The sequence below is a fragment of the Enhydra lutris genome, unplaced genomic scaffold (genome assembly GCF_002288905.1).
Source record: "Enhydra lutris kenyoni isolate GAN:26980312 unplaced genomic scaffold, ASM228890v2 scaffoldscaffold6, whole genome shotgun sequence".
NCBI lineage: Eukaryota > Metazoa > Chordata > Mammalia > Carnivora > Mustelidae > Enhydra > Enhydra lutris.
Genome location: NW_019154090.1, coordinates 25,386,419 through 25,412,469, shown reverse-complemented (window position 1 = coordinate 25,412,469; position 26,051 = coordinate 25,386,419). Strand labels below are relative to the sequence as shown.

Here is a 26,051-nt window from a genome sequence, read left to right as displayed (position 1 = left end):
GAGCCTGATGCGGGGCTCAATCCCAGGACCCTGGGATCATGACCTGAGCCGAAGGCAGAGGCTTTAACCCACTGAGCCACCCAGGCACCCCTCAGGTCAGTTTTTCTTCCCGTTGTGGTATTTACCATTTTCAATCACTTTCTTAATCAGAGATAAGCTAAATACTCACTCATGTTTTCTTTTAGATATTTTGCAGTTTCATTAAAAAGAATTATTTGACCCTTTTAGTGTTTCTTTAGTTGTTTTTTTTAAATTTCAAAAAAAATTTTATTCATGTAGGCTCCGGGCTCAACATGGGGCTCAAACTCCCAACCCTGAGATCAAGAGTTGCAAGGTCTGCCAGCTGAACCAGCCAGGCGCTCAGGGGTTTCTTTAGTCATAAGAAGCACAACAATGATTGAAGTTTCTCTTGATAGTTTACCAGGTATTCCATCACTGCTTATGGGTCCTGCTCTCCCTTACCACAAATTTTCCTGGCACTCTCACATATAGATATTTTATATAAATGTATGTTGGTTTCTGAGCTTTCTATCATCTCCCATTGTTCTGTTTCAAGTTTTTATGTTGTGATTTAACATATTCAAACATGGTAAAAATATATCCCCCTTCAATATTGTTTTATTTAGGACAGCCTTGGTTATTTTTACTTGTTTCCCAGTTAAGTAGAGTTCATTCTTTCATAGTGTAATGTGAGCCAACACTCCCTTGCTCACCCTGTTCTATTCCCAGTGCCCCACTGAATAATTTTAGAAGAAGACCGGGTTCTTGTCCGAGCCTCACCACTTTCTAGCTATGTGGCTGTGGGCTCACTTCTCTCCTCTGTGAAATGGTGAGACTCACCAATGTTCAAATGGAATGATGTGTAGGTGCAGCTGGTAAGCAACATAGCAATATACAAGTGCTTTTTTATTATATTTACCAAAGGGACCAGTGAGGCCCAGAGAAGTGCCAGGACTTACCTAAGTTAATGTGGGAACATGTCTAGAACTAGAACTTTGGGACATGGGCCAGGGGACTGTGTCCTAGGATCCTTCCAGAGTGCTCTACTGCCTCCAGTATAAGTAGTTCTCCTGTACTGTCCCCCATAGGTCGTGGCTGGCCAGACCATTTCCCTGGTTCCCCCCAAGCTTCTGAATGCCTGGAAGGGCCATTTGGATAGTGTGGCCGACATCCTGTATGTGGATAGCTTCCAGCTGGTTGTCAGTGGTGGCCAGGATGGTGACGTCAAGGCTTGGAAACTCTCCGGTGACACCATTGGTATGGGTCCTACTGAAGCTCAGCCATGCCATATGGCCCATCATGGCCCTGTCCCTGTTAGAACCTGAGCTAGCATAAACTTTATATCCTGTGGGGTGGGGTTTCAGGCTACAGCAGCTGGCTCTGCCCAGACAGTATCACAGGATGTGCGACTTTCCAGTTGTCCATTCAGCAATCTGTCCATTCATCCATCAACTGTCCATCCACCCACTCACCCACCCACCCACCCCAAATTATTTGCCCATGTATATTTTTGCAAAGCATATATCTGAGAAGGCACATTCCTTTCTCTTTTTAAAAATAAACTTACTTGTTAAGATATAACATACATAAAGAAAAGCACAAGCCAAAAGGGTTCAGCTTGTGAATTTTCAGAAAGTAAATATATACCCATTTAGCTATCACATAAAGAGCATCTTATGCTTTCTTTTTAAAAAAATTTATTTGACAGACAGAGTTCACAAGTAGGCAGAGAGAGAGGGGGGTAAGCAGGCTCCCTGCTGATCAGAGAGCCCGATGCAGGGCTCGATCACAGGACCCTAAGATCATGGTGGAGGACCAACCCACTGAGCCACCCAAATGCCCTGCATCTTATGCTTCTTAAGCTTTCTACTTACATGGTCTATCTCTCAGCTCTTCTGCCCAGCCCCCAGCCTTCATTATATGGCCACCATATACCCTGCAAAGGCCTGAGGGAAAGAGTTGGTGGGTAGCTGCATACTCGCCCTGTGGCTGGAACATCCTGGGTTATAATCTGTTATGTCGTGCGAGGCTCTTAAAATTTCACAAAGGATTCATCTGTTTTCTCCTCCTCCACGGAGGGCTCATCTTCCTCTCATTATTCTGCCAGGATTGAAAGCAGCTTTGGTCTCTTGTCTCTTACCAAAGGTTTATTCCTTTTAGAATTAGTTTACTTCAGTTTCCTTGCCTTTTCAGCTCTTATATGTGTAAAAACTTTTTGACTATTTTAAATTTATTGCTGCTCTATGATGAAATTCCTCATCTTCTACTTTATATTCTTGAACATTTTGATTGAAGTTATTTTAAAGTCTGATTAATTCCAGTATCTCTTTCACTTCTGGGTCTGTTTCTATTGCCTATCATTGGTGTTGGTTCCAAACATGACAGAGTAACAGGGACTGGATTTACATTCCCACTTTAAATGACTAAAAGCATGAACAAAATACATATATAACAGTTTCCAGGCATTAGACAGCAGGCAGCAAAGAATAATAATTCCTGAGGTATAATTTATAATAAATAAATATACATAGATAATAAATATTATACATAATATAATACAAAAGTAGTATGTTATATATAACACATATAAGTACATTTGTAATATTATAAATTATACATTATATAGTATAAATAGATGTAACATAATATATAATGTATATAAATATTATGAATATATTTCATGTGTTACAAAAGATAGAAGAAAACAGCATATTAAAGAGAGAACTGGAATATGTAAAAAGACGCAAGTTGAATTTAAAAATTAAAAATGACAATGTCTGAGATAAAAATACACTGGATAGGATTAAGAGCAGATTAGATACTACAGAAGAAAAGATTAGTGACTATGAAGACATAGTAATAGAAACAAACAAAAAAAGACTGAGTAAGCTGACATTTTAAGTGTATGACATGATGACTTGGTATATAGGAACATTATGAAATGATTACCACATTCAAGATAATTAATACATCTACACCTCACATAGTTACTATTTTTTTTTTTTTTGGTGGTGAGAACACTTAATATCTACTCTCTTAGCAAATTTCAAGTATGCAATATAGTATTGTTAACTGTAGTTACCACAGGGTTAACCTTAACCTCAGCATTTAATTCATCTTATAACTGTAAGTTTGTACCCCTTGTCTACATGATTTTTCAACCTATCTCTGTCCTTATACTTAAATATGCCTCTTTTGGGGCACCTGGGTGGCTCAGTTGGTTAAGCAACTGCCTTTGGCTCAGGTCATGATCCTGGAGTCCCGGGATCGAGTTCCACATCAGGCTTCCTGCTCAGCATGGAGTCTGCTTCTCCTGCTGACCTCTCTCTTCTCATGCTCTCTCTCTCTCATTCTCTCTCTCTCTCTCAATAAATAAAATCTTTTAAAAATCCACCTCTTTTGAAGAGCATTATATTAAGTCCTATTTTTTTCATCCTGACAATCTTTGCCTTTTAATTGGATATTTAGTCCATTCAAATATTAAAGAAATTAGTTATATGGTTTAAGTCTATCATCTTGATATTTGTTTTCTGTTCTTCATTCCTTTATTATTTCTTTTCTGCCTTCTCTTGGATTAATCAAGTATTTAAAACAATTATCCAATTATCTTGTTTTATTCCTTTATTAGCTTTTTAATTGTATATTTTTATAATATTCATTATCAGTTACTCTAGAGATTATAATATGCGCTTTTGACCTCATACCACTTCTTTTTTTTTTTCAAGACTTATTTATTTATTCGACAGAGAGAGACAAAAAGAGAAAGTACAAGCAGGGAGAACAGGCAGACGGAGAGGCAGAGCAGGGAACTCTATGTGGGGCTTGATCCCAGAACCCTGGGATCATGACTTGAGCTGAAGTAGACGCTAACCGACTGAGCCACTCAGGCGCCCTGAACTGATACCACTTCTTGTGCAAGAATCTTACTTTCTTCCTCCCACTGCTCCTTCCCTCACTCATGCTCTCTCTCTCTCTTTCTCAAATAAATAAATAAAATCTTAAAAAAAAAAAAAAGTTGGTCCCTTAACAAGCTACCCAGGCATCCCTGCTAGTGATTAGTTCTTTAAGCTTTTTCTTATCTGAAAACATCTTTATTTTGCCTTAAAATGTTAAGACTATTTTACTGGGCATAGAATTCTCAGTGGAGTTTTATTTCCTTTCAGTACTTTAAAAAAAGTTTTTTTCTATCATCTGTGGTTTCTATATTTTCTTTTGAAAAGTCAGTTGTAAGTTGATTCTTTCTTCCTTTCTTTATTTTTTTGATAGAGAGAGTATGTGAATTGGGTTGGGTGGAGGGGGCAGAGGGAGAGGGAGAGAATCTTAAGCAGAATCCATTTAGGCAGACTCCAATATGGGGCTTGATCTCTTGACCTTGAGATCATGACCTGAGCTGAAACAGAATCTGTTGTTTAACCAACTGAGCCACCCAGATGCCCCGTAAGTTGATACTTTGAAGGTAATTTTTCTTTTTTCTCTGACTACTTTTGGCTTTCAGCAGTTTGACTATGATGTGTCTAAGTGTGGCTTTATTAGTGTTCATCCTGCTCGGAGTTCATGGATCTTTTTCAACCTGTGGGTTGCTATTTTTAATCAGTTTTATTTTTTTAAATATTATCTCTTCAGTACTTCTTTGCCCATCCTCTCTCTTCTCCTATTGTGGGGTTCCAGTTACATGTATATTAGAACATTTGACTGTGCCCCATTTATCTCTCATACTCTTGTTCTGTTCTCTCTGTTTCTTTTTTTGTTTGTTTTATTTATTTTTTCTTTTTTTGTTTGTTTTATTTTTTTTTTCAATCTCTGCATTCTAGTTATTTTTTGTAGATTTTCTGCTGACCTGCCTTCCAATTCATTAATTCTGTCTTCTGTATGCAGCCTGCTATTAAGTCCATTCAGTTATTTCTTCATTTTGTATGTTTTTTAGTTCTCAAATACCCATTTGGTTCTTTCCTATAGAATCCAATTCTTTGTAGAAATTCTCCTTCTTTTCCTTCACTTTGTTCATATTTTCTGTTATTTTATTTAACTATTTACAAGTTATTTTAAAGTTTTATCTGATAGCTCCAACATCAGAATTATCTGTGGGTCTGATTCTAATGCCTATTTCTTCCTTTTACTATTGGTTATACTTTCCTGTCTTTTTACATGTTATATGCATTAAAAAATCCACCCCTCCAAAACCCCCCCAAACAAAAACAACACCTCCCACCACCAAAACCAAAACAAAACCTAAAACCAAATCCAAAATGGAACCCAAGACTTTTCTGGACTTTGTATAAAAGCACCACAGAGACTGAAACTGGTATGTTTTCCTCCAGTGCGTGTGCTAGTTCCTCTCTATAGGGCTGTTCCTCTCACTGCAATCAGGGATTGAGCTGGGTTGGGTATGGACTGCAGCTTTTGGTAGATTGTTTGCTTCTGTCTTCCGTTGTGAAGTCTGTCTCAAGAGTGAAGTCTGTTTGTGTTTGTTAAAGACTTCTTCCACTAGTGAGACTTTGTCTCCCAACAACCTCATTCTGTCTAGCCCAACTTCCAGGCCCTCAGCTCCCCCAGGGCTCAGCAAATGTCCTGTGGAAGACGCAGCAATGCATGTGGAACTCCATTAGACTTGATCCATCCTGCTCAGAAGCTCGGACGGTTTCTTTTCCTTCCAGAAACTTCCTTTGTTGAAGCAGACCCTGATTCTCCCTCAGCCTATGCCCAGACTCAGAAAATACTCCCAGGGAAGGAAGCACAGCCCTCAATTTCAGTTCTTCTTGGAAGGACTCTTCCCTTTCTGTACTTTTGGTTCATCTACTCTTTTTCACTTCTACTGATCTGCAATGACTTCTTAAAATAGGATTTCTGACTATATATTTTTTTAATTTTTAAAAAAAGTCTGCAGCAGGAGAATGGCTTACTACTAGCTATGCCCCGCCCCAAAGTGGGACTGATGTTTTTCTGTTCTCACTACCTTCTTTCTCCTCCAGCCCTGTTCCTCCCCAGTGCCACCCCCACCTCACATCTGATGGATGCCTGATCATTCTGTGCCATTGCTACTTGATACATGAACCACGTAAGCCCAACTGAGGGTCATGGTCATTGCCATAGTGCTCTTTCCATCTCAGCCTACATGTGGGGCAGGATGCTTTGGCCTATGCTCCAAGTATATTCTAGGGCTAGTGTCTGGTTCCTTCAGGTATTTGTTGAGTAGCCAGCATAATGCCTGGCTTGTGGTAAGCACGATGAAGTGCAGGCCAAGGGTAAGGGTTTGCTAGATGACTCTTGAAGGTGGAGGGTAAAGGGCAGAAGGATCAGAGGAGGGGGAAGTAGACCAGTTCTTGTTACTGAGCCACGTCTGGTTAAATCACAGGGACGTTTGGCCGGAGTGTTTGGAAAAGGCTGCAGGATATTCAGATGGTTGGTGATCTTGAAGTGAGAAAAAGCTCGGAGGAGGAGGCTGGCTCTGCAGATGCTGCCCAGAAGGCCTTCCGTCCAGAGCTGGAGTAAGTTATTGTAGCCCACCTGGTCCTGCTGGCCCAACGAGGAGGATGCTGGGAGCCTTCCCAGGTCCTGGGCAGCCTCGTCTGGGTCGGGTAGTGTGGGCACCTTTGGGGAGGGCCAGAGGCTTGGGATCCGCAGACAATTTGACTGTACAGGTGGCAGCTGTGACCTAGGAGCCCAGCTCAGCTGAAAGTTTAGTAAAAACCAGCAGAAAATATAAAAAGGCAAGCCCTTCGATGGGCCCCGGCCCCAGAGTCAGGTCCCGATTAGCCGGGGCTGGCTTCCCTGCTGAGGCCATTTCTCCGTGGCTAGAGGCCCTGATTCACAGTGGGGGGTCAGGCTGCTGCTTGCTGCTCCTTTCCTCTCCAGGTTCCTCCTTCACCCATGTTCCACCCTTAATCCTGACCAAGTCTCAGATAATTTGGGGTCATTCAAAAAAATATTTATTGCGGTCCTGCTGAGTACCAGACTCTGTGCTAGGTTCTAGAAATCCAAAGCAATCCAGACACAGGTTCTGCCTCAGAGAACTCATAGTTCTCTGGGGAGATGGACATGCAAATTCATGGCTGCTATTTTATGTGGTAAGTGAGGGGACTGTTAAGAACAGGAATGGCTCAGAGGACAGTCACCTCATGGGGTGGATCAAGCAAAAAAGCTTCATAGGAGAAGAGATTCTTGGAGTTGGGTTTTGTTATGTAAATAGTTTTCCAGGCACCCATATGTCCTTATTGCTCCTCTCCTCTCGTCGAGGCATACATCTCTACCGCCCCATGTGGGGCTAGCAAACAAGGCAGAGGCAGGGTTTCCATGGGAGGGAGAGGGTGTTTAACTGTTTCACAAGGGGAGGTCCAGGTAAGGTCAAGATGGGGTATCAGTCCTCCGTGGGGGACAGCACAGGGTGGTAGGAAAGGTCACAGGACTTGTCGGGGGTTGGTTGCTAACGTTGCCTGGACACTGTTTAATGATGGACCTGAGCAGTACGGCCTTGGGGGAGGGATGAGAAGGTTGGGAGAGGATCGGGCCCAGGAGGGAGAAATTCTCTTGGGCTCCGAGGGAAGCCTGCCCTGCCTTGTGGCATAAGGGCATCTTATGAAGGAAAGTCCTTTCCATCAGGGAGGAGCGGGCTCTGGCCGAGGCCCTGGTGTACCAGCGGCGGGAACAGGCAGCTCTCATGGCTCTCCTGAATGGGAAGGCCACCAGAGAGGCCGAGGCGTGGGCTAAACTGCAGAAGATCACCCAGACGTCCCCATGGGCCGGAGAGCGCTCCCTGGAAGACATCGAGCGCAGCTGGCTCAAGTGGGAGTCCAAGGGCAAGCAGGTGAGGCTGCGTGGGGGACCCAGGGGCACAGAGGGGTCCCCCCATGGCCAGCCCCGAGGCTTCACTCTTGTCCGTGGCTCCCGCAGATGAGCAAAGTTGTGGGAGCAGCGTACAAGCCCAAGACCCGGTCCCGGAGTCCCCAACTCCTGTCCACCGAAGTGCAGTACGGCTGGATGAAGCACCAGGTGACACAGGGCGGGGCTCGCTCCCTGAGATGCTGGTGCTGGCGGCCTCCGCCAGCAGCAGCAGCCACCTTCCACCCTCCTGTCCACCGGGCCCTCCAGGCCAGGGCAGGGCCACAGGCAGCTCTGGGGTGAGGCTGGTCTGACTGTGGAGGTCCTGGGTGAGGCCACAGACATGGCTTTTGTCTCTGAGGACACAGCTCATCAGGCCTCATCAGGCCTACAGGAGGAGATTCTCCTTGGGCCTGGTACTTTTGCTAGACTTCCAAGAATTTCCCAGAGATTGACTATTCCTTTGGTTACTTGTCTACCGCCACACCATGGGCCACTCTAGAGTAGACATGGGGAGGGTCTCCTGGTGCTGGGTAAAGGATGGAGGGAATGGCAGGGTGCTCTGCTTGGGGAAAGGAAAAGGGGGCTAGGGGTTTTGCAGAACAGCTTTGAGCCCCATCCTTCCTCCCTCTTGGGCAGACTGCGGCCTCTCCCAGAGGTGTCTGCCATACAGCTTCCCTACTTTGTGGTGAGCACTTGAAGAGAGAGAAGCCCTCTGGCCTGGGCGGGGAGAGGGCAGTGCAGAGGGAGGCTGCTCGGCATTCCTGCCTTCTAGAGATGGGCCTCCAAGCGCAGCCTGGGGCGTGCTGACAGGAAAGGTGAGGGCCCCACTCAAGTCCAGCTTGAGGTCTCATTTCGAGATGAGAATAGTCCTGAGCTGAGCACAAAGCGAGGTTGCCAGCCCCAGGAGAAGGGCCAGGTGCCAGGCCAGGCCCATGGTGGGCTTGCAGTGCCAGCAGGGTGCGGTTCTCCATGAAAATCACAGTACTCTGGAAACTTCTTTTGTTCAGGAAGACCCCAGGGCCCATCCTTCCTGGAAGCCTATTCTTGGTCCTGGGTGAACTCCCCAAACTCCCCTGCTCTCTCCCCCCCCCAGATTTCACCTCAGATCTACCAAAGCCTGCACTTCAACAACCTGTCGCCCACCCACACACCTGACCTCGGGCTGCACGACATTCTAGAGCACCAGGGCCCGCACATGCACCTGGCGGCCCACTGCAGCCATAAGGACCCGGATCCTGAAAGGAACACCAGCTCTTCTGCCACCTCCCTCTCCCCCAGCGACACCCTCCCCGTGACAGCCTCAGGCTCTGGCTTCCTAGAGTTGGCCTTGTCCAGCTCCCCCTACCTCCTGTCCTCTCCCTCGGTCCTGTCCCAGACATCCAGGTACGTTGTGCAGAGGTCGGCAACTCCCACGCCTGTTGCCTCATCCGTCGAACTGCTCTCAAGACCTCTGAAGGCCACCCTTCGTTCCTCCATGAAGAAGAGGTACCACATCCTGTTCTAAGGTGGCCCACCCTTCCTCCAGCCCTCCAGCACAAGGCCCAGGCCCATGGGCATTCTGTCTGTCCCTGGCTTATTACCCCTGCCAGACTCAGAGGATAGAGACCTTTTCTTATTGACCTCCTCCTTCACCAGAGTCCTGGAGAAGAAAATAAATATTTGCAGATATCGGAGTCCCATAGGCCAGGAGGCTGGGCTGTGTGTCCCTTGCCCCCTTAGTGTGTCTGTGTTCCACCTGACGAGGCCCTGGATGGATGCAGGGGAGAGTTCCCGCCCCCAGGACACCTGGCGCAGCCTTCTGGCAGGCGAAGCATAGGGCCAGGGCCTCAGAGGCTCCCTGGTGATGCTGCGGGTAGGTCACGCTGCTGGGGTAAGCTGTCTGCTTCTGAAACTTGGTTCGGCCTCATGGCTAGAGTGAGGCCCAGCAGCCCTTGGGAGGCCTTGGCGGCTGTGTGTCTGTCCTCCTCAGCCATCAGGCACTCGCCATAGGGAACTCAACATTTACAAACGGTTCTGCCCTTCCTGCAAGGGGGTCCCCAAAGTATGGTGGAGCGCACCTTGGCCTGGCTCTCACTACTGCTTTGGATCCAGGTTTTTCTGAGCCAAAAGCCCCTTGATCCTTCCCTTGTGTGCTGCTCTGGGCAGTGTCTGGGGTGGAGAACTCAGCGTGGATTATGCGGTGGTAAAAGCAGTGACAGGGCCAAGGCCTCTGCCCGGGGGTCAGGGAAGGCCCGTGGGGAGCTGTGAGTAGCAGGAGGAAGGGATGTTGTGATTACCAGGCCTCAAGGGATTTTCTTTTCTTTTCTTTCTTTCTTTTTTTTTTTTTTTAAGATTTTATTTATTTATTTAACAGAGAGCACACAAGTAGGGGGAGGAGCAGGCAGAGGGAGAAGCAGGCTCCCCACTGAGCAGAGAGCCAGATGTGGGCCTCCATCCCAGGACCTTGGGATCATGACGTGAGCCAAAGGCAGCTGCTTAACTGACTAAGCCACCCAGGCGCCCCCTCAAGGGGATTTTCTTAAAGGCCTCTGTAGAGCCCTTACCTGGAGGGCAAGTCAGGGTCCTTTAGGAGCTGAGAACCTCACTTAGGGGCCGTCTGGCTGGACGCTAGGGCTCAGGACAGGTCAACCTCAGGGGAATCTTCCATCTGACTCTGCCTTTCGGTGAACCCTCCCCTCAGTAGGCCCCAGCCCCCTCACAGCAGCATTTTACTGCCTCTGCCCACGTGTGTTGGTGCAGGCAACACTGCAGGAAGTGAAGAAAACTGCCATCGGAGTCTCACCTCCTCCTCGGGCAGCAGCTAACTGTGGACATTTGTCCCCGGCTGTGGGAGTTCCCTGGCGGCCCCTCCAGCAGGCAGGCTCCCCTGACACAGAGTCCCAGGCCCAGAGTCACCACCTGCAGGGATAGGTCTCTCCTGCTGCTCACAACCAGCCCCTCCTGGCCTGAGCCCTAGATGGGATGGGGGACAGATCATTCTGGAGCATTAGGGTCAGAAGAAGCTTAGAACCCATATGGGGACTGGAGGTCAGTATCCCAGTTGGTGAGTGAGGAAGCTGGACTGGTGGCCCAGTGTCCTGTCTCCTGGTCACCTGTGCTCCCTGAGCCCCAGAGCACCCCTCCTCACCTTCCCAAGCCCGAGTGTCTGCCCAGCCGCACCAGCCTCTTCTCTGGCTGCTCTCTGCCTCTACATCAATGGCCTTAAAAAAAAAAAAAAAGGAAACTACTTACATTTAGCTCTCTTCTGATTCTAAAAGTAGCACAGGCTGAATGTAGAAAAATCAAGAAAATACTGAAAAGCATAAAAGCCAACAAAAACCATCTGGATCCCATCTCCCAGAGATCAGTCCGGGGCATTTCCCTCTACATGTTTTCCTGTCTTTGCACACACGTGTGCAGACCTCATACACACATGCATTCACACCCTCAGTTCCCAAACACTCATTTGCTCCTCATACCTCACACAGCCCGTGACCTTGGCATCCAAGCTTTGAATGCAGCCTTCCTCACTCAATGAGCAAGTGACTATTGCTGCTTTTCCCCGTGTCCCTCGTCAGTGACGGCTGCATCCAGGCCCTCCCTGGTTTGCCATCTTCAGGACCAAGGGCCACTGCCAAGCCACCCTTGTAAGGAGCAGGAGGGCACATGCCTCCCGTCTGCCCCTAATGATGTACGGCCAACAATCTGACATAGGAACAGACCTGTATCTCCAGTGGAACAGAAATGTTTTCCTGGGCCTGGAGGGGCAGAGAAGTCATGACCCCATTGGCCGACTGACGGAGAGAGAGGCAGGCCCGGAAAAAGGCAGGCAGAGCTCATGCGGCAGTGCGCAGATATCGTGAGCATCAGGGAGCCATCTGAGGTTGCTTCCTGGAGGAGGGGGCCTTTAGCCCAGAGCCAGCCAGGACCTTTGTGTTTGCTGTCTGCTCCCCTGAGAAGGGCCTCTATTGGATCAAATGGCTTCGCCTTCATGCGCTCCTCAAATATCCCTGCCGTGCCTGATATCCCTGTACACTCTACCCCCGCCTGCTTTATTCTCACCGCAGTCTTTCCCTGTGTGTCCGTTTACCACTGTGCCTCCTCCCTCCACCCCCAGAGCAGAACCGTGTCCATCTTGTTCACAGTTCCCGTGCCTGGCGTAGTAGTTGGCATATAGCAGGTGCTGGATAACTATTTGTCCATTTTGGGTGGTGTTTACCCAAGACCATCAGGTCAAAGTCTCCCTCCCCCAGGAGGTCCTCTGAGATCGATCTCACCTGGTTTTCCTTCTGCGCCTCTGTGTTCTCTATTTGCCAGCCCTGGATGGACTGTGGAGTGTCCCTCCCCATTGGGAGACTGCAGATCCTGTCTGTGAGCCCCAAGGGGCTTCTGGGAAGGGGCAGAGGGCCAGCAGCCTTGAGGTTCCAGCGGGTTCTGGTAACCGGGCCTCTTTCAGGACTCGGTGCTGAGTGGATCCTCACCGGCCTCCCCCCGGATTAGGAGTCTCATTGTTCTGGAGCCTGACCAGGGCTGGGTCTTCGGGGGCCTGAGCTCACTGTGGGCTCACTGTGTCCTGCGCTTGGGGAACGGGGACACCAGAATGAGGTGTTGGCTTCTCCCCGGACATGTACCACGCCCCACACGAGTCTGGCACTGTGGCGGGGAGCCTGGGGCCCAGGGAGGGTAGCTGACTGGACCAGGGTCACCGGCGGCTTTCGGACTGAACAGTGGTGTCTGGCTTTTCTGACCTGTTTCCAGACCAGTGCCAGTGGGGACGGTCGGGAGGGGGGTCTTCCAGCAGAGAGAACAGCCAGGGAAGAAGGCCCCAGGTGGAAATGAATCTGCATTTTTGTAAGCCACTGTGGCTCAGGAGAGTGAAGAGAGGAGGGAGGAGCTGTGGGGAGAGACTGAGGAGCTGGTCACATAGGGGGTTTTTTCTCTTGGGAATCCTGAGGGCATTTCAGTGAAAGGTGCAATCCAGTCTCACCAGTGTCTTGAAAAGCTCCCGCTGGCTGCCACGTGGGGATGGACTGAAGGGGCAGGAGTGGTTCGGGAGATCAGGACAGCGGGAAGGGGGCAAGCACCATGACTGGACTGGACCAGAGGCCAGCAGACCCCGATGGCCGGGAGCTGGCTGGGGGAGCCTCTGAGGGGGCAGGAGTGGAGCTCTGAGCAGCTCGTGGCTGCTTTTCCTTCAAAACTTTTTTTTCCCCTTTTTATTCAAGAGCTTTTAAAAACCATCAGATTTTCTCAATTTGCAGACATAATTTTTAAATTGTATTAAACAATTTTAAAAAGGTTTCAGCTATTGGGATGTGTCTCCTAATTGCATGATTTTTCTCCCCGTGGCAAGCTGGTGTTCCATTGATAGGCACAAGGCGCTGAGAGCGCGCCTGCTGGGGAGGGAGCGCCCCCTGGTGGAGCAAGACCTGGTCACAGCCCCCAGCCGCGTTCTGGAGGTGCGGGGGAGGGGATGCCTTCTTCTGGAGAGGAGATGGGCTTGTGGGGGGCGGGGTGAACGAGGGTGGGTGGGGAACCTCTGGTTCTTCTTGGAGCCCGTTGAAGGGATGTGACAAGGGGGCGAGAAACTTTCCAATTGACCAAATGTTTTACTCACGTTTTCTTACAAAGTTCCAAGGTAGTAGGTCGTCTATCCCCAGGTTACAGACGAGAAAACAGACTCCTACAGGATGATAAGTTACCCAGGGTCGCCCAGCCAGGAAATGTCAGCTAGGCTTCCAACCAGGGATTTCAGGGGTTCCTGCCCCTTCTGGGCCAAGACGCTCAGGATTTGGGGGTGCTGCATTTGGGTGGGCATCCCTTGAACCCTGGAGACAGAAAAGATTCCTTGTGGCAGGCAAGGTCAAAAGTAGGGAAAGGGAGTGAGTGTTCCATCGAGCCTCGCCAGCCATGCTGTTCAAAATTTCCAGCTCACTGGGTGAGCAAGTCGCTCACTTTCTCAGAGAGAAAGCATTTTTTTTTTTCCTCCTGACCTCTAGGCTGGGGCACATATCTTGGAGTGGTGGGGTTTGTGGGGAGAGGGCTGAGGGGAAGTCTTGGTAGATGGAGACACAGTCTCATGAGTCATTTCCCTTTGCGAAAGGGGCAGCAGGGTTCTGAGTCCCAATGCCTGGCTTCTGATTTGAGGAGTTGAGGAAGGAAACCCACCAGCTCCCCCCTCCCCCCCCCCCCCCCCGCTTCTGTCCTCAGTGTTCCCCTTTTGCACTCAGTCACAGGAGCTTGTGGATCTGGACAGAAAGGCCTTCTTCTCCCAACTTCTCTCAGTTGTGACTACTTTTTTTTTTTTTTTTTTAAAGATTTTATTTATTTGACAGAGCACAAGCAGGGGGAGTGGCTGGCAGAGGGAGAGGGAGAAGCAGGCTCCTTGCTAGACAGGTCTGGATCCCAGGGCCCTGGGATCAGGACCTGAACCAAAGGCAGGCACTTAACCCACTGAGCCACCCGGGTACCCTCAGCTGCTACTTCTTGACATGCAGAATTATTTAAGTCCACTGGGCCCTTTAAATTTTATTTGTTTCTTGGGGGGGGGGAAGGGTGGGCAGGCAGGTGGCACATGTGGAACCCCCTTCCTCCTGCCTCTTGCTCTTGGAGGAGGACAGTACTGGGTCAGGCACCTGCTTGCCGAACCTGCATGAGTCCAAAATCCTTTCCCACGCAGCACCCCCCGCCCCGATCCATCCCAGTTGGCACTTGAGGTTCAACTCTGTTATCCTGACTACCCCCCCAATCCCAAGGCCAACTGTAGTCTGAAGTCAGTTCGTGGGGCCACTGTTTAGAGAGACAGGGAGCCAGAAAATAGAGGTTCAGCCCTATGGCACTGGAATGCAGTTCCCACGGGCACAGGATACAATGTGCCTCTATTGTGGGAATTCAGTGACATTATCACAGGCCTGGCATGGCCACTTTTTATTGAGTAGTTGTTTTGCCCCAGGCACGACCACATTTAACCTTTACAACTATGGGACTCAGAGAGGTTGGGTAACTGGCTAAGGTCACACAGCCAGGAAGTAGTCATACTCCTCAGCAGCCCCCCAACCCACCTCTGCAGTAGTAACAATGCCTGACATTTATTGAGCACTTACTGTGTGCCAGGCACTGTTCAAAGGCTTTGCGTTCTGAAGTCTTTGCTTTTCATCCTCACAATGATTCGCACTCCTGGCTACTGACATTATCCTAATCCACTAGATGAGGAAGCTGAGGCACAGGGAAGTGTCTTGCTGGTTAGTGGTGGGGTTGGGACTCGATCTTGGGAAGAAGCCTGGCTGCAGAGCCTGTTGGGTTTTTTTGCTTTTTGTTTTTGGTTTTTTCCTTTTCTCTTCTTTTTAAGTAGCCTCTGTTTTTCATCAGCACATCATCTCAGGTGTTTCTGAAGGAGCTCGATGCCCAAGCATTATGAGCTCTAGTGACCATTACTGTCACAGCAGGCACAAGCAGGAGGCTGGGGAGAGGGGCGCACACTGGAAGCAGAATCCGGTCTGAAGGTGGAGTATGGTCCCACGGCTCAGGGTGGAAGGGCTTAACTGCTCCTCCACATGCCCCAGGAACCACATCCTTTTTGGAAAGAATTCCATCAAGATAGGGAGAATAAACAGGGACATGGCGCTGGACCCACACCAGAGCTGGACCCACAAGGGCGGGAAATTGACGTGGGGGACGCCACCATGACACGGTGTCTGCCAACGTCCCTCTGCTGTTTGTTGAGGACACTGTACCTCTTAACACAGCCCCATGGCTGCAGTCACCTCTGAGCCTCCAAACAGCGCTTTCCAGGCAAAATGACGTCTCCATTTTACGGATTAGGAAACTGAGGCTCAGAGAGGAGTTTGACTTGTCCAACGCCCCTCTGGCCCTCTGCACTGATCTCCAGCCCCAGGATGGAATGCTTGCACATCCCCTGTGGGGCATAGCTACTCCGGTTCATACGCCTGGGCCGCTGGCTCTGGTGATCCCTGTTAGTACTGAGGCCCAGACAGGCTTTGACTATCAGGGCCTGGCATGTTCAGTTTCCAGACTTCTTGAATCTTTAACCCATTGGGAGAATCACAGGAAGAAAGGGCCCAAGGAGGTCTGGCTTCATGTCCACTTCCACCAGACGTGCTGGGTGCCCTTGGACAAGCGCTGTGCCTTTCTCCTAGCTTCAGTTTACCACATGGGGCTTGAATTGGATTCTCATTTTTCACACTGAGGGCCTTGAACTATCTATGGTATGTAAGATGATTTTAGGTGGACGTGGGGCTGAATTCCAGTGGATGTACACTTAGAACAAATATTTTGTTTCTTGTGTTCTCATTTAAAAGACTTGCATAGAATTGGTTTTTCTTTTCTTTTTTTTTAATTAAGTTTAAAATTTTAATTCCACTACAGTTAACATATAGTGTTCTGTTTCTGGTGTACAATATAGTGATTCTACACTTGCATGCATTTCTCAGGGCTCATCATCATAAGTGTGCTCTTATTCCCCTTCACCGGGTTCACCCATCCCCCCACCCACCTCCCCTCTGGTGACCATCAGTCTGTTCTCCATAGTTAAGAGTCTGTTTCTTGGTTTGTCTCTCTGCTTCCCCCCACCGCCTTTGCCCACATTTCTTTTCTTTCTTAAACTTCACATAGGAGTGAAATAAAACAGTATTTGTCTTTCTCTGACTGACTTATTTCACTTAACATTACACTCTCTAGTTCCATCTATGTTGCTGCAAATGGAAAGATTTCCTTCTTATTATGGCTGAATAATATTTTATTTATACAGATACCACATCTTTTTAAAAATTCATCTTTTTTTGAAGTTTACTGATTTATTTTTAGTAATCTCTATACCCAAGATAGGGCTTGGACTCACAACCCCAAGATCAAGAGTCACATGCTTTTCCAAAATGAGCCATCCAGGAGCCCCAAGACCACAACTTCTTTATTCATCCATCTATCGATGGACACTTGGGCTGCTTCCATGATCTGGCTATTGTAAATGATGCTGCAACAAATATAGGGGTACATGTATCCCTTTGAATTAGTGCAGTTTCTTTTTTGGGGTGAGTAAATACCTAGTAGTGCAATTACTGGATGGTTCTACTTTTAACTTTTTAACCCTCCATACCATCCTGCACAGTGGCTGCGTCCATTTGCCTTCCCACCAACAGCACCCGAGGGTCCCCTTTCTCTACATCCTCACCAGCACTTGCCATTTCTTATGTTTTCGATTTTAGCCACTATGACACGTGTGGAGTAATATCGTTGTATTCTGATTTTCATTTCCCTGATAATGAATGATGCTGAGCATTTTTTTTTCATGTGTCTGTTGGCCATCTTCTTCTTTGGAGAAATGTCTGTTCATGTCTTCTGCCCATTTTTTCATTGGATTATTTGTTTTGGGGAGTGTTGCGTTGTATAAATTCTTTATATCTCTCGAATACGAACCCTTTATCGGATATGTTGTTTGCAAACATCTTCTCCCACTTATCTTTTTAGTTCTGTTGATTGTTTCCTTTGCTCTACAGAAGCTTTTATTCTGATGTAGTCCCCACAGTTTAGTTTTACTTCTGTTTCCCTGGCCTCAGGAGACATATCTAGAAAGATGCTGCAACGGCCAGTGTCAGAGAAGGTACTGCCTGTGCTCTCTTCCGGGATTTTCATGGTTTCAGATCTCACAGTTAGGTTTTTTAATCTATTTTGAGTTTATCTTTGTGTCTGGCGTAAGAAAGTGGTCCAGTTTCATTCTTTTGCGTGTTACTGCCCAGTTTTCCCAACACCATTTGCTGAAGAAACTTTTTCTCATTGCATAGTCTTGCCTCATTTGTCAAAGATTAATTAACCATATAAGTGTGACTTTATTTTAAGCTTTCTATTCTGTTCCATTGATCTATGTGTCTATTTTTAGGCCAGTACCGTACTGATTTTATGCCAGTACCGTTGGGATGATTATAGCTTTGTAATATAGCTGACAGTTCCAGAAGTCTGGAATTCTGATACCTCTAGTATCCGATACCTCCCTGGCAGTGGGTAGGGCACCTGGCTGCACTGACTTCTGGCCCTGGCTAGTGAAAGGGCAAGACATGGGTTTGAACCAGGAGATCATGGGCCCTGAAGACAGTGACATTGGCTTGTCCCCAACAGCACCCTGACAGTGACTCACTTAAATTTATCTTCAGGATGTCCCCTGCTTTGGTAAGTGGGTCCTGGGGCTCTGCCTAGGGGTTTGGGAAGAGGTAAAAGGTTTGTGGGAGTCTAGAGGCTGAGCCAATGGTGGAGGAGGTAGTCCCAAGTGTGGGGGAGTCCCAGGGAGCGACATCATTAGGGGAGAGAAAACCACCTGTTTTTCTGGACTGAGCAGATTACTTGGACTCTGTCTTCATGGGTATTTTTATGCTCCCTATTTTTCAGATGAGGAAACTGAGGCTCTGAGGAGTTATGTAGATTTTATCTGGTTCTCTAGGGCACTAGAGGTGCTGGGGGCGAGGGGGAGGAAGGCAGTGTCTCAGGATCGAGTTGGCGTTCCGCAGAATGTGGGCTGCAGAGTGGGACCAACCAGGGTTCAAAGCTTAGCTTCTCTGCTCATTCCTGGTGTGACTCTGGGCAAGTGTCTAAACCTTTCAGAGCCTCAGTTTCCATCTTTATGAAATGGGGATAAATGATGGGTGGTTGAATTCCCTGGAGGGAAGGGGACATGGCCTGGCAACAGAAGCTCTGGATTCTCATAGAACTTGAAGTTGGCAGTGGATGGCCCTCAGCGCCCTCTGTTCCCGTGGTTGGGGACCTTGGTCCTAAAGCAAGGACTCTAGGAGGAGAGCTGGTCGATGATGAAGATATGCGCCGTTGGAAGCCACTGCTGAGTGGCCAGTGGCTCGCCATTCCTGCTCCTCGGACTCCTGGTGGTGGTGAAGGTTGCCAAAGGTGCCCTGTCTTCCCGCTCCTTCCCTCCCCATCCCTGCCTCAGTGGCCCTTAGGAAAGGCGCTGCTGGGCTCGTCACTGCGGTGTGAGGGACAGAGAGCAGCACAGAGCAGGCACAGGGAGCTGCTTATTGATCCCAGGAAATCCCACAGAAAGCTGGGGCTAAGGGGTGGGTCCTGGGGGGGTTGCATAGCCTCAGAGCCTCTCTTTGCCTTGCCCACCCTCTCTTGCGGGACCTGGTCCTCCAAGTCATGTTTATGGTTTATGGGTGCAAACTCACGGTCAGCAGGGACACGCCAGTTTCCAGACCTAACTCCTGCCTGCCCTTTCCTTTCCCGAGTCCTAGGAAGCTGGGGCCACGTGTCCTTCCAAACCTGCTGAGAAGGGGATCCCACTGCAGGGTATTGACAGCTTGGGAATGCAGGGGCCCATCCTGATGCCACGCACAGGGTTTTGTATGGTGTGTGTGTGCAGGGGGTGGGCTTTGTGTCCTCCTGTGGCTTAAGAACACAGGCTTTGGTGCCTGACGGCTCTGGGTCCAGATCCCCAGTTGCTGTGTGACGTAAACAGGGTACTACCCTCTGTGGGGCTCAGTGACCCCGTCTGTCAAGGTGGGTTGGAGGGGAGCAGAAACACCTACCTCCTGGAGTGGGAGCTAAGGCGGGTGACAGGCTTGGCATGTCACACTGACAGCATCTCATCATTGCTGAGAGCTGGGTAGGGTAGTAAGGTCCCGCCAGCACCAACACCCCACCTCTGCAGGCTGCCTGGTGCTGGGGCTCCTTCTGGGTATGGAGCTGGTGATGTCACCATGACGATTATCCAACTGAGTGCAGGCACGGGCACCCGACTCCCGGCGTGACCGACTCCTGGTGTGCAGGAGCTTGGGGCCGACCTAGGACCCTGGCCTGTGGCACTTCGGTCCTCCTGGGTGAGAAGTGGCAGCACTCTGCGTCTCCAAAGTCCCTCCCTACCTCTCATCAGAGGAGGCCAGGGGGCAGGAAGCGGCATGCCCGTCCGCAGGTATAGTGACTGAGGCCCAGAGGTACGTGGCTGGACCCCAGGCTTCCCACTCTCCAGACCTTGTCCGTTCACATTGAGAGCTCCTTTCTCCAGACCCTGACCCTAGACTTGGTGATGACCCTCAATGGAGTCCCCTTGAGACTCGGGGGAGGAAAGGCTGCGCCAACCCTGCCCATCCTTCATGGGCCTCATGCGAGACCAGTGCTCCTGTTACAAGGAAATGCCGCAGTTTGTTCCCTGAGTCCCAGAATTGAAGGCTGGGCTGTCCCCAGTTCAGGGTGTCAGCACCCCTCCCACAGGAGGCTCACTCTTCCCACTCGGGTTCCAGAGCCCCTAACTGAGTAAAGGCTGGGTGCTAGGATCCTGAGACATGTCAGGGAGAAGCCCAACAGGGACCCTCCAGGCAGCAAACAAGGGACAAGAGTAAAAATGATCAAATAATATGGAAGCCAATAATGCAGGGGCTGGGCGAGACATGCAGTGGGAGGGGACGGAGAGTTCCTCTGGCACGTGATGGAGCAAGGCCTCTCGGAGCAGCCCAGCAGAAGCTGCTGGAGTCCTGGGGAAGAGCCCTCCAGGCCGGGCACAGTGGAGACATTGCTGCACAGTGGGCGTGAGGCCAGTGTCCGCCAGCCCCAGCCTGCAGTGGGGCCGTGCAGTGAGTGTGTGCAGGGAGAGGGGGGGCAGCCCGGATCAGGAAAAGATTACTCCAAGTCAGAGGGGTTTGGTTGGATTGGAGCAGAGCCAGGGAGGAGGCTGCCAGAAGCAGCAAAGTTGGAGCCACTATGCTGAGGGGCGGGGAGTGGGGGTACTCACAGACTGGAGGCCAGCAGTACCCAAGCAGGAGCGAAGGATGGGGAAGGGCGGCATCTCACTCACATCCTGCTGTTTGTCCCGAGACCCTGTGCACTGCCAGCCCCCACTGAACTCTCCCATTTTAAAGATTTTATTTATTTATTTGACAGACAGAGATCACAAGTAGGCAGAGAGACAGGCAGAGAGAGGGGGGGGAAGCAGGCTCCCCGCTGAGCAGAGAGCCCAATGTGGGGCTCAATCTCAGGACCCTGGGATCATGACCTGAGCCAAAGGCAGAGGCTTTAACCCGCTGAGCCACCCAGGCGCCCCTGAACTCTCGCATTTTAGAGAAGAGAGTAGAGGCTCAGAGAGGGAAAGTGTCTTGCTGAGGACACCCAGCACAGAAGCCAGACTGGGATTTGCACCCAGGCCCAGCCGACCCATACTCCCAGGACACTCCTGGGCGCCTTCCCGGTTCTGCTGGCCAGGTGACCAGGGGCCAGCAGTTAAATCTCTTTGAACCTCAACTGGAAAGTGAGACAGCCCTCCTGGTGATTCAAATAAGAAATGCCAACATCCCAATGGGTAGCACTTAACAGACAGTCCAGGGCTGAGGACCCTCAGGGAAGAGGAGGAAGGAGCCCCCTCTGAAACCGGGTGTGAGAATCTGCAGAGTTCTGGGCTCCCGAGTAAACTCACCTCGCCTGGGCTCGTACACCTCCTGGGACAAGGGGCTCAGTCCCTCAGAGTTGGACTGTTAGAAAGTCCTTCCTTGGGGCATCCGCTTCTACCTCCTGCTCTGGCCCAGGTTTGCCCAGGAGGACGATACGGCATGGGGGTACTCCCCTAGTTTCACACAGAGGTGACAGGAGAGACCTCGCCATGACAGCTTTTGTGGGCCCTGGCACTGCCTGTCTCACCTTCCCTGTGGACTCACAGCCGTGGACCCTCCTACCCCTACCAGCCCTCCTTTCCCAGACACGCCACCAGCAGGGACTCCAGAGCCAGACAGCCAGCCTTGAACTTGAACTCCAGCTCTGCAGCTCACAACTGACCACATGCGGGCCACTTCCCCCTCAATTCCTCCCATTGTACCTCCCTCATGTGGCTGGTGGGAGAAGTAGGTGTGGGTGTATATAGCAAGCTCTCAGCTCCAGGCCCCGCAGGGCCAGCCCTCCATGAAGGGGGCTTGTTACTTGTCATCTGTATTTCTCACCCACCCTTGCAAAGGGCAGGGTCTCAGAGCCTCCTGGGATGACAGCAGGCTTATCAGTGCAAATTGGAAAGGGCCATCTGGAAACTTCTGTCCTGTCCCAGGAGGCTTCTGGAGGTCAGGCCATCACTTGGGCTAGTGGCTGGCTGATGACATTGATGGTGGATAAGCTGGCAAGGAAAGAAAGGAGAGGTCACTGGGGAGCTTTGCTGTTCTGAGCCCTTGGGATGGACCAGGCCTCCCCTTCTTCCCCCTTCCCACTTCAGACCCACTGTAAGAGCTGAGGGCTCAGCAGTCTCAGGGCTGTGTGTTGTGGGGCAGAAGCTCCCTGGTTCTGGGGCAGGAGGCTGGCCTAGCCCCTCCTTCCTCTGACCAGACCCCTCCTGCAAACCAGCCCCAGGGAACCGCCACCATTGAGGAACAAGCAGCTTCTGTGTGTCCAAAGACCAGAAAGGTGAAAGGATTCTGGGGACCCCAGAGTCTAGGCCAGACTTCCAGGCCACCCAGAGCTTCCCATAAGCCCTTGGTCCCCTGTTGGGGGAAGAAGGTGGGTAGATGGGGGTGCTTCCTCCGGGCTCCTCGCCTGTGACCATGATGCATGGTGACCAGCAGCATCAGCTCCTCCCTTCTCGGGCTAAGTCACCCCTACCCCCGAGCCCTGGGTGGGTGACCATGACCTGAGAAATGACCATCATGGGATTCCCCCGCCCCACCTAGCCTGCCTGCGTCAGGGCTGGGAGCTAGATTTGGCTTGAGGAAAGAATGTGGTACTTCCTTCCCTCTGTCGGTGAGGGGCTCACACCCATCACCACAGTCAACAAGGACCTTTTACTCCAGCAGTTTGGGGGCCTCGGTCCACCCCTGGCCGGGAGGAGGTGAAGACTAGCATACCGTAGCATATGGGGACATGGAGGTGACTTCCTCGAGGTCACACAGTGAAGGAACAGCAGGCAGAGATGAGGTCCAGGGTCCAGATGTCTCTGAGGCTCGGGGAGGCCGAGGCCCTCCCATCTGCCCTACCTAGCCTGGGTTCTAGGGATTAGTGGGATTAGCTCAAATCCTGGAGCTTGAGCTAGGTTTATCGGAGGCGCCGCGCCGGGGGCCTTAAGGGGTGGTTTGGCACTCGCTACCTCCGGTCTGCCTTGGTCGCCGCCTGGAGCTAACTCCCGCCTTGGCCGGCTGCCCACTCCTCTGCTCCAGTCCCGTGGGTGGGCCGAGGGACAGGCAGGCAGCCAGCCTTGTTCATTGTGCACTGGGAGGGTGGGGGGACTGAGGCCTAGAGGTGGCCCTTGTTCCCCTGCAAGATGTTGCCACAGCAGGGAGCCCTCCCAGGTGTGGAACAACCCCTTGCCCCCTGCTGGGTTGAATAGGTTTCCGTGGTGGGTCTGGAGTGACACTCGGTCCCTCTTGGGCGGGGCCTGTCTTCATATCTGTAGAGGACCTTCAAGATCACTGTGGGACTCTACCACCCAACCCAGGGCTTACTGAACTTGGAGGAGGGACTGTGGGGGCAGGTGAAGGGGAGACCCATGGTGAAGGAAGAGGAGCCTGGTCATCCAGGCCGGGGCTGAGCTGAAGCAGCAGGTGCCCCTCATGAGGAACAAGACGCCCCAGGGATTGAATGCTCTGTCTGTGCTGTGTGATTGTCCCCAGGGTTCTAGGGGAGATGCGGGGGTCAGCTGCTTGCAGGGCCCAGCTGGGACAAAACCCAGGATTCCTGCCCTCTACTCATGGGTCCACAGTCAGTCCACCCAAACCTTCTGGAATTTGAAATGACTGTGGGAAGTGTTGAAGGGAGAGCAAGCCTCAGGGGCCTGCGGGTTGGGCTGACGTTACTGTTCCACCTAACTCACTGTGTGAGCTCAGGAAGTCGCTCTGCCACTCCCATGCCCGTCTCATCTGTGGCAATACCGTGGGGATGAGATGAGCTGGTGCGGGTGAACACACTTGGGCATTATGGAATGCTTGTGGGTGACAGGTGCGTGCCTCTAGGGCACTGGGGAGAATTTACTTGAGTCCTCCAGACGGTGGGGACCATGGAGTGCCACACGAGTGTCACATAGCAGGAGTTTCCTCCCCAGCTGCTATAACCACAAAAAATGTCACTGAGGGTGAAGATCCCATTTACAATCGTCCTACCACTGGTAAAAGATCTAAAATTAAATCTGACCCAAAAATGCAGAATTCATTTGAGGAAACCAATGACACTACTAAAGCTATTGAAGGAGAACTTGAAGATGCAGAGAGAAGACTCCATGTTCCGGGAAGAGAAGAACTGACATGGCCAAGAGATTTATTCTTCATATGTGAATCTGTAAAATCGCTGCAAGGCCAGCTGTTAAAAAAATGCAGCTTTGTTGACACAAGAGGATGGGTAAGCTTGCCTGGCAGAGAACGTGTATGAGAAGCAGAAGTAGAGAACAGGGTGCTCACCATGGCACACATCAACACATTTTCCAAAGCTAACTCAAAGGGTATAGTGCTGGTGCAGGACGAGGAGGAGGGCTGGATGAAGTGAGAAAGAGACCAGAAGCTGTGCGTTGACTCTGTTTCCAAGGTGCAGAGGAAAGATGATCTATTCAATAATGGATTCAATAATGGTATCGCACTGTGGCCTTGGGTAGTCACTTAACAAAAATTAAACCAGATCCCTACCTCACACCATGCACAAAAATAAATTCCAGTTGCACTAAAGGGCTTTTATAATTCTGAATCTTGTGTGTGTGCATTAAGGAGCATATCCATCACCTATCACATATCTATTCTATATGTCATATACAGAGAGAGACATAGACATAAAATCAGTAGAAATATAGGAGCATATTGCTATCATCTTGTAACTGGACAGGTTCTTCATGAAATGCATACAACTTAGAATCTATAAAGGAAAAGACTTAACTACATAAAGTTTTCAAAAATAACTGCTGAACAAAATACACATTCAACAAAGAAGACAAATGACTGGAAGAAAACATGTAGAATGCCTGAGTGAGGCTGGGAAGGGCATTTGTGGGAGGAAGTGGGGTGTCTATGGCTCTGCTTTTCATCAAATCTCAGTATGGTGTGGCTTTTAAATCCCAAGAATGGGTCTAAACAAAATCTATGGAAATAACGCCAGGTTGTCTACCAGGTCCATAAATTGCTGATAACGGCCCGGGGGTGGCAGGAGTAAGAGGGGACCCCTTGAAGCCCATCCCACTGTGGAGACCATGGGAGGCCAGGTCCTAGGGCCAGGTGCCGGTGAGGGGCCTGGCGGATAGCCAGAGGGACAGATTCTCCACCAGGACATGTGCCAGTCCAGGGTGCCCTCCCAGGAGACTAACATATTTCTGATTTATCCATCCTTCTAATGCCCAGCTGGACCCTTGCCAGCATCTGTACTTGCCTGCCCCTTCCTGGATGAATTCGCTCCCTTGTAGGCTCCATTCCCTGGGCCCTTTCCAGCTTGGTCAGCCTGTCTGCCACTCTGGGGCCCTGCTTAGGGGCACTGTCACCACACACTTCCCCAGAGGACTGGGCCTCCTATCACCTGCCTGGGGATAGAGGTTGACAATCACCTTGGTGATCATTTACTCAGCGCCCACTGTGTGCCATGCTCTGTGCTGAGAGCTCTGTGGTTGGAGTCACAGTAGGTAATGACCCTGGATACTGTTTTCAGCACTTCCGTAAGCTCTTGAGTAAATAGTAAACAGGTGGGACTCAGCTAAGGCAAAGATTATGCATGCAAAATGAGTGACTGCTTTAGGGAAGAGAAACTTCAAAAAATTTACATCTGCACGTCTCACAGTATACAGTGATGATAGAATGTGCTATCTGAATTTATAGGATTTTCTTAAGTTTCTAAAGTATCCCAAATTTTCTCCATTAAAGGATTTAAGGTATTTTATAGCTCTGTATGTGTGTGTGTGTGTGTGTGTGTGTGTGAGAGAGAGAGAGAGAGAGAGAGAGAATTTTTATCATGGTAAAATACATATAGCAAAATTTACCATCTTAACTATTTTAAAGGTTACAGCTCAGTGGTATTCACTATATTCGTAATCAGGGGCCCCCATCACCATCCGCCATTGCCATAGCTCGTTCCGTTTTGCAGAACTGAAACTCTCTGCAGTTAAAACATTAGCTCCCCATTCTCCCCGGCCCCTGGCCCCCGGGCCCTGACAACCAGTCTACCTCTTATCCCTAAGAATTGGACCACACTCAGCAGCTCATGTATGCGGAATCATACCGTGTCTGTCTTTCTGGAACTTCATTTAGTATAATGTCCTCCAGGTTCATCCGTGTTGTAGCCTATTACAGAATTTCCTTCCTCTTCCAAGCTGA

At 50.0% G+C, this 26,051-nt stretch overlaps 1 protein-coding gene across 1 annotated transcript in view; it reads left to right on the top strand.

Annotated features, from left to right (window-relative positions):
* LOC111141562 (EF-hand calcium binding domain 8) overlaps positions 1–9,593 on the top strand; it is a 57,635-nt gene extending 48,042 nt beyond the window's left edge. Inside the window, exons 23-27 of the mRNA XM_022494195.1 lie at positions 1,089–1,257; positions 6,353–6,485; positions 7,597–7,801; positions 7,888–7,986; positions 8,912–9,593. Coding sequence (XP_022349903.1) covers positions 1,089–1,257; positions 6,353–6,485; positions 7,597–7,801; positions 7,888–7,986; positions 8,912–9,322 — 1,017 coding nt within the window. The 3' untranslated portion in view covers positions 9,323–9,593. The remainder of the gene's footprint in view (positions 1–1,088; positions 1,258–6,352; positions 6,486–7,596; positions 7,802–7,887; positions 7,987–8,911) is intronic.
* Positions 9,594–26,051: the final 16,458 nt, after the last annotated feature.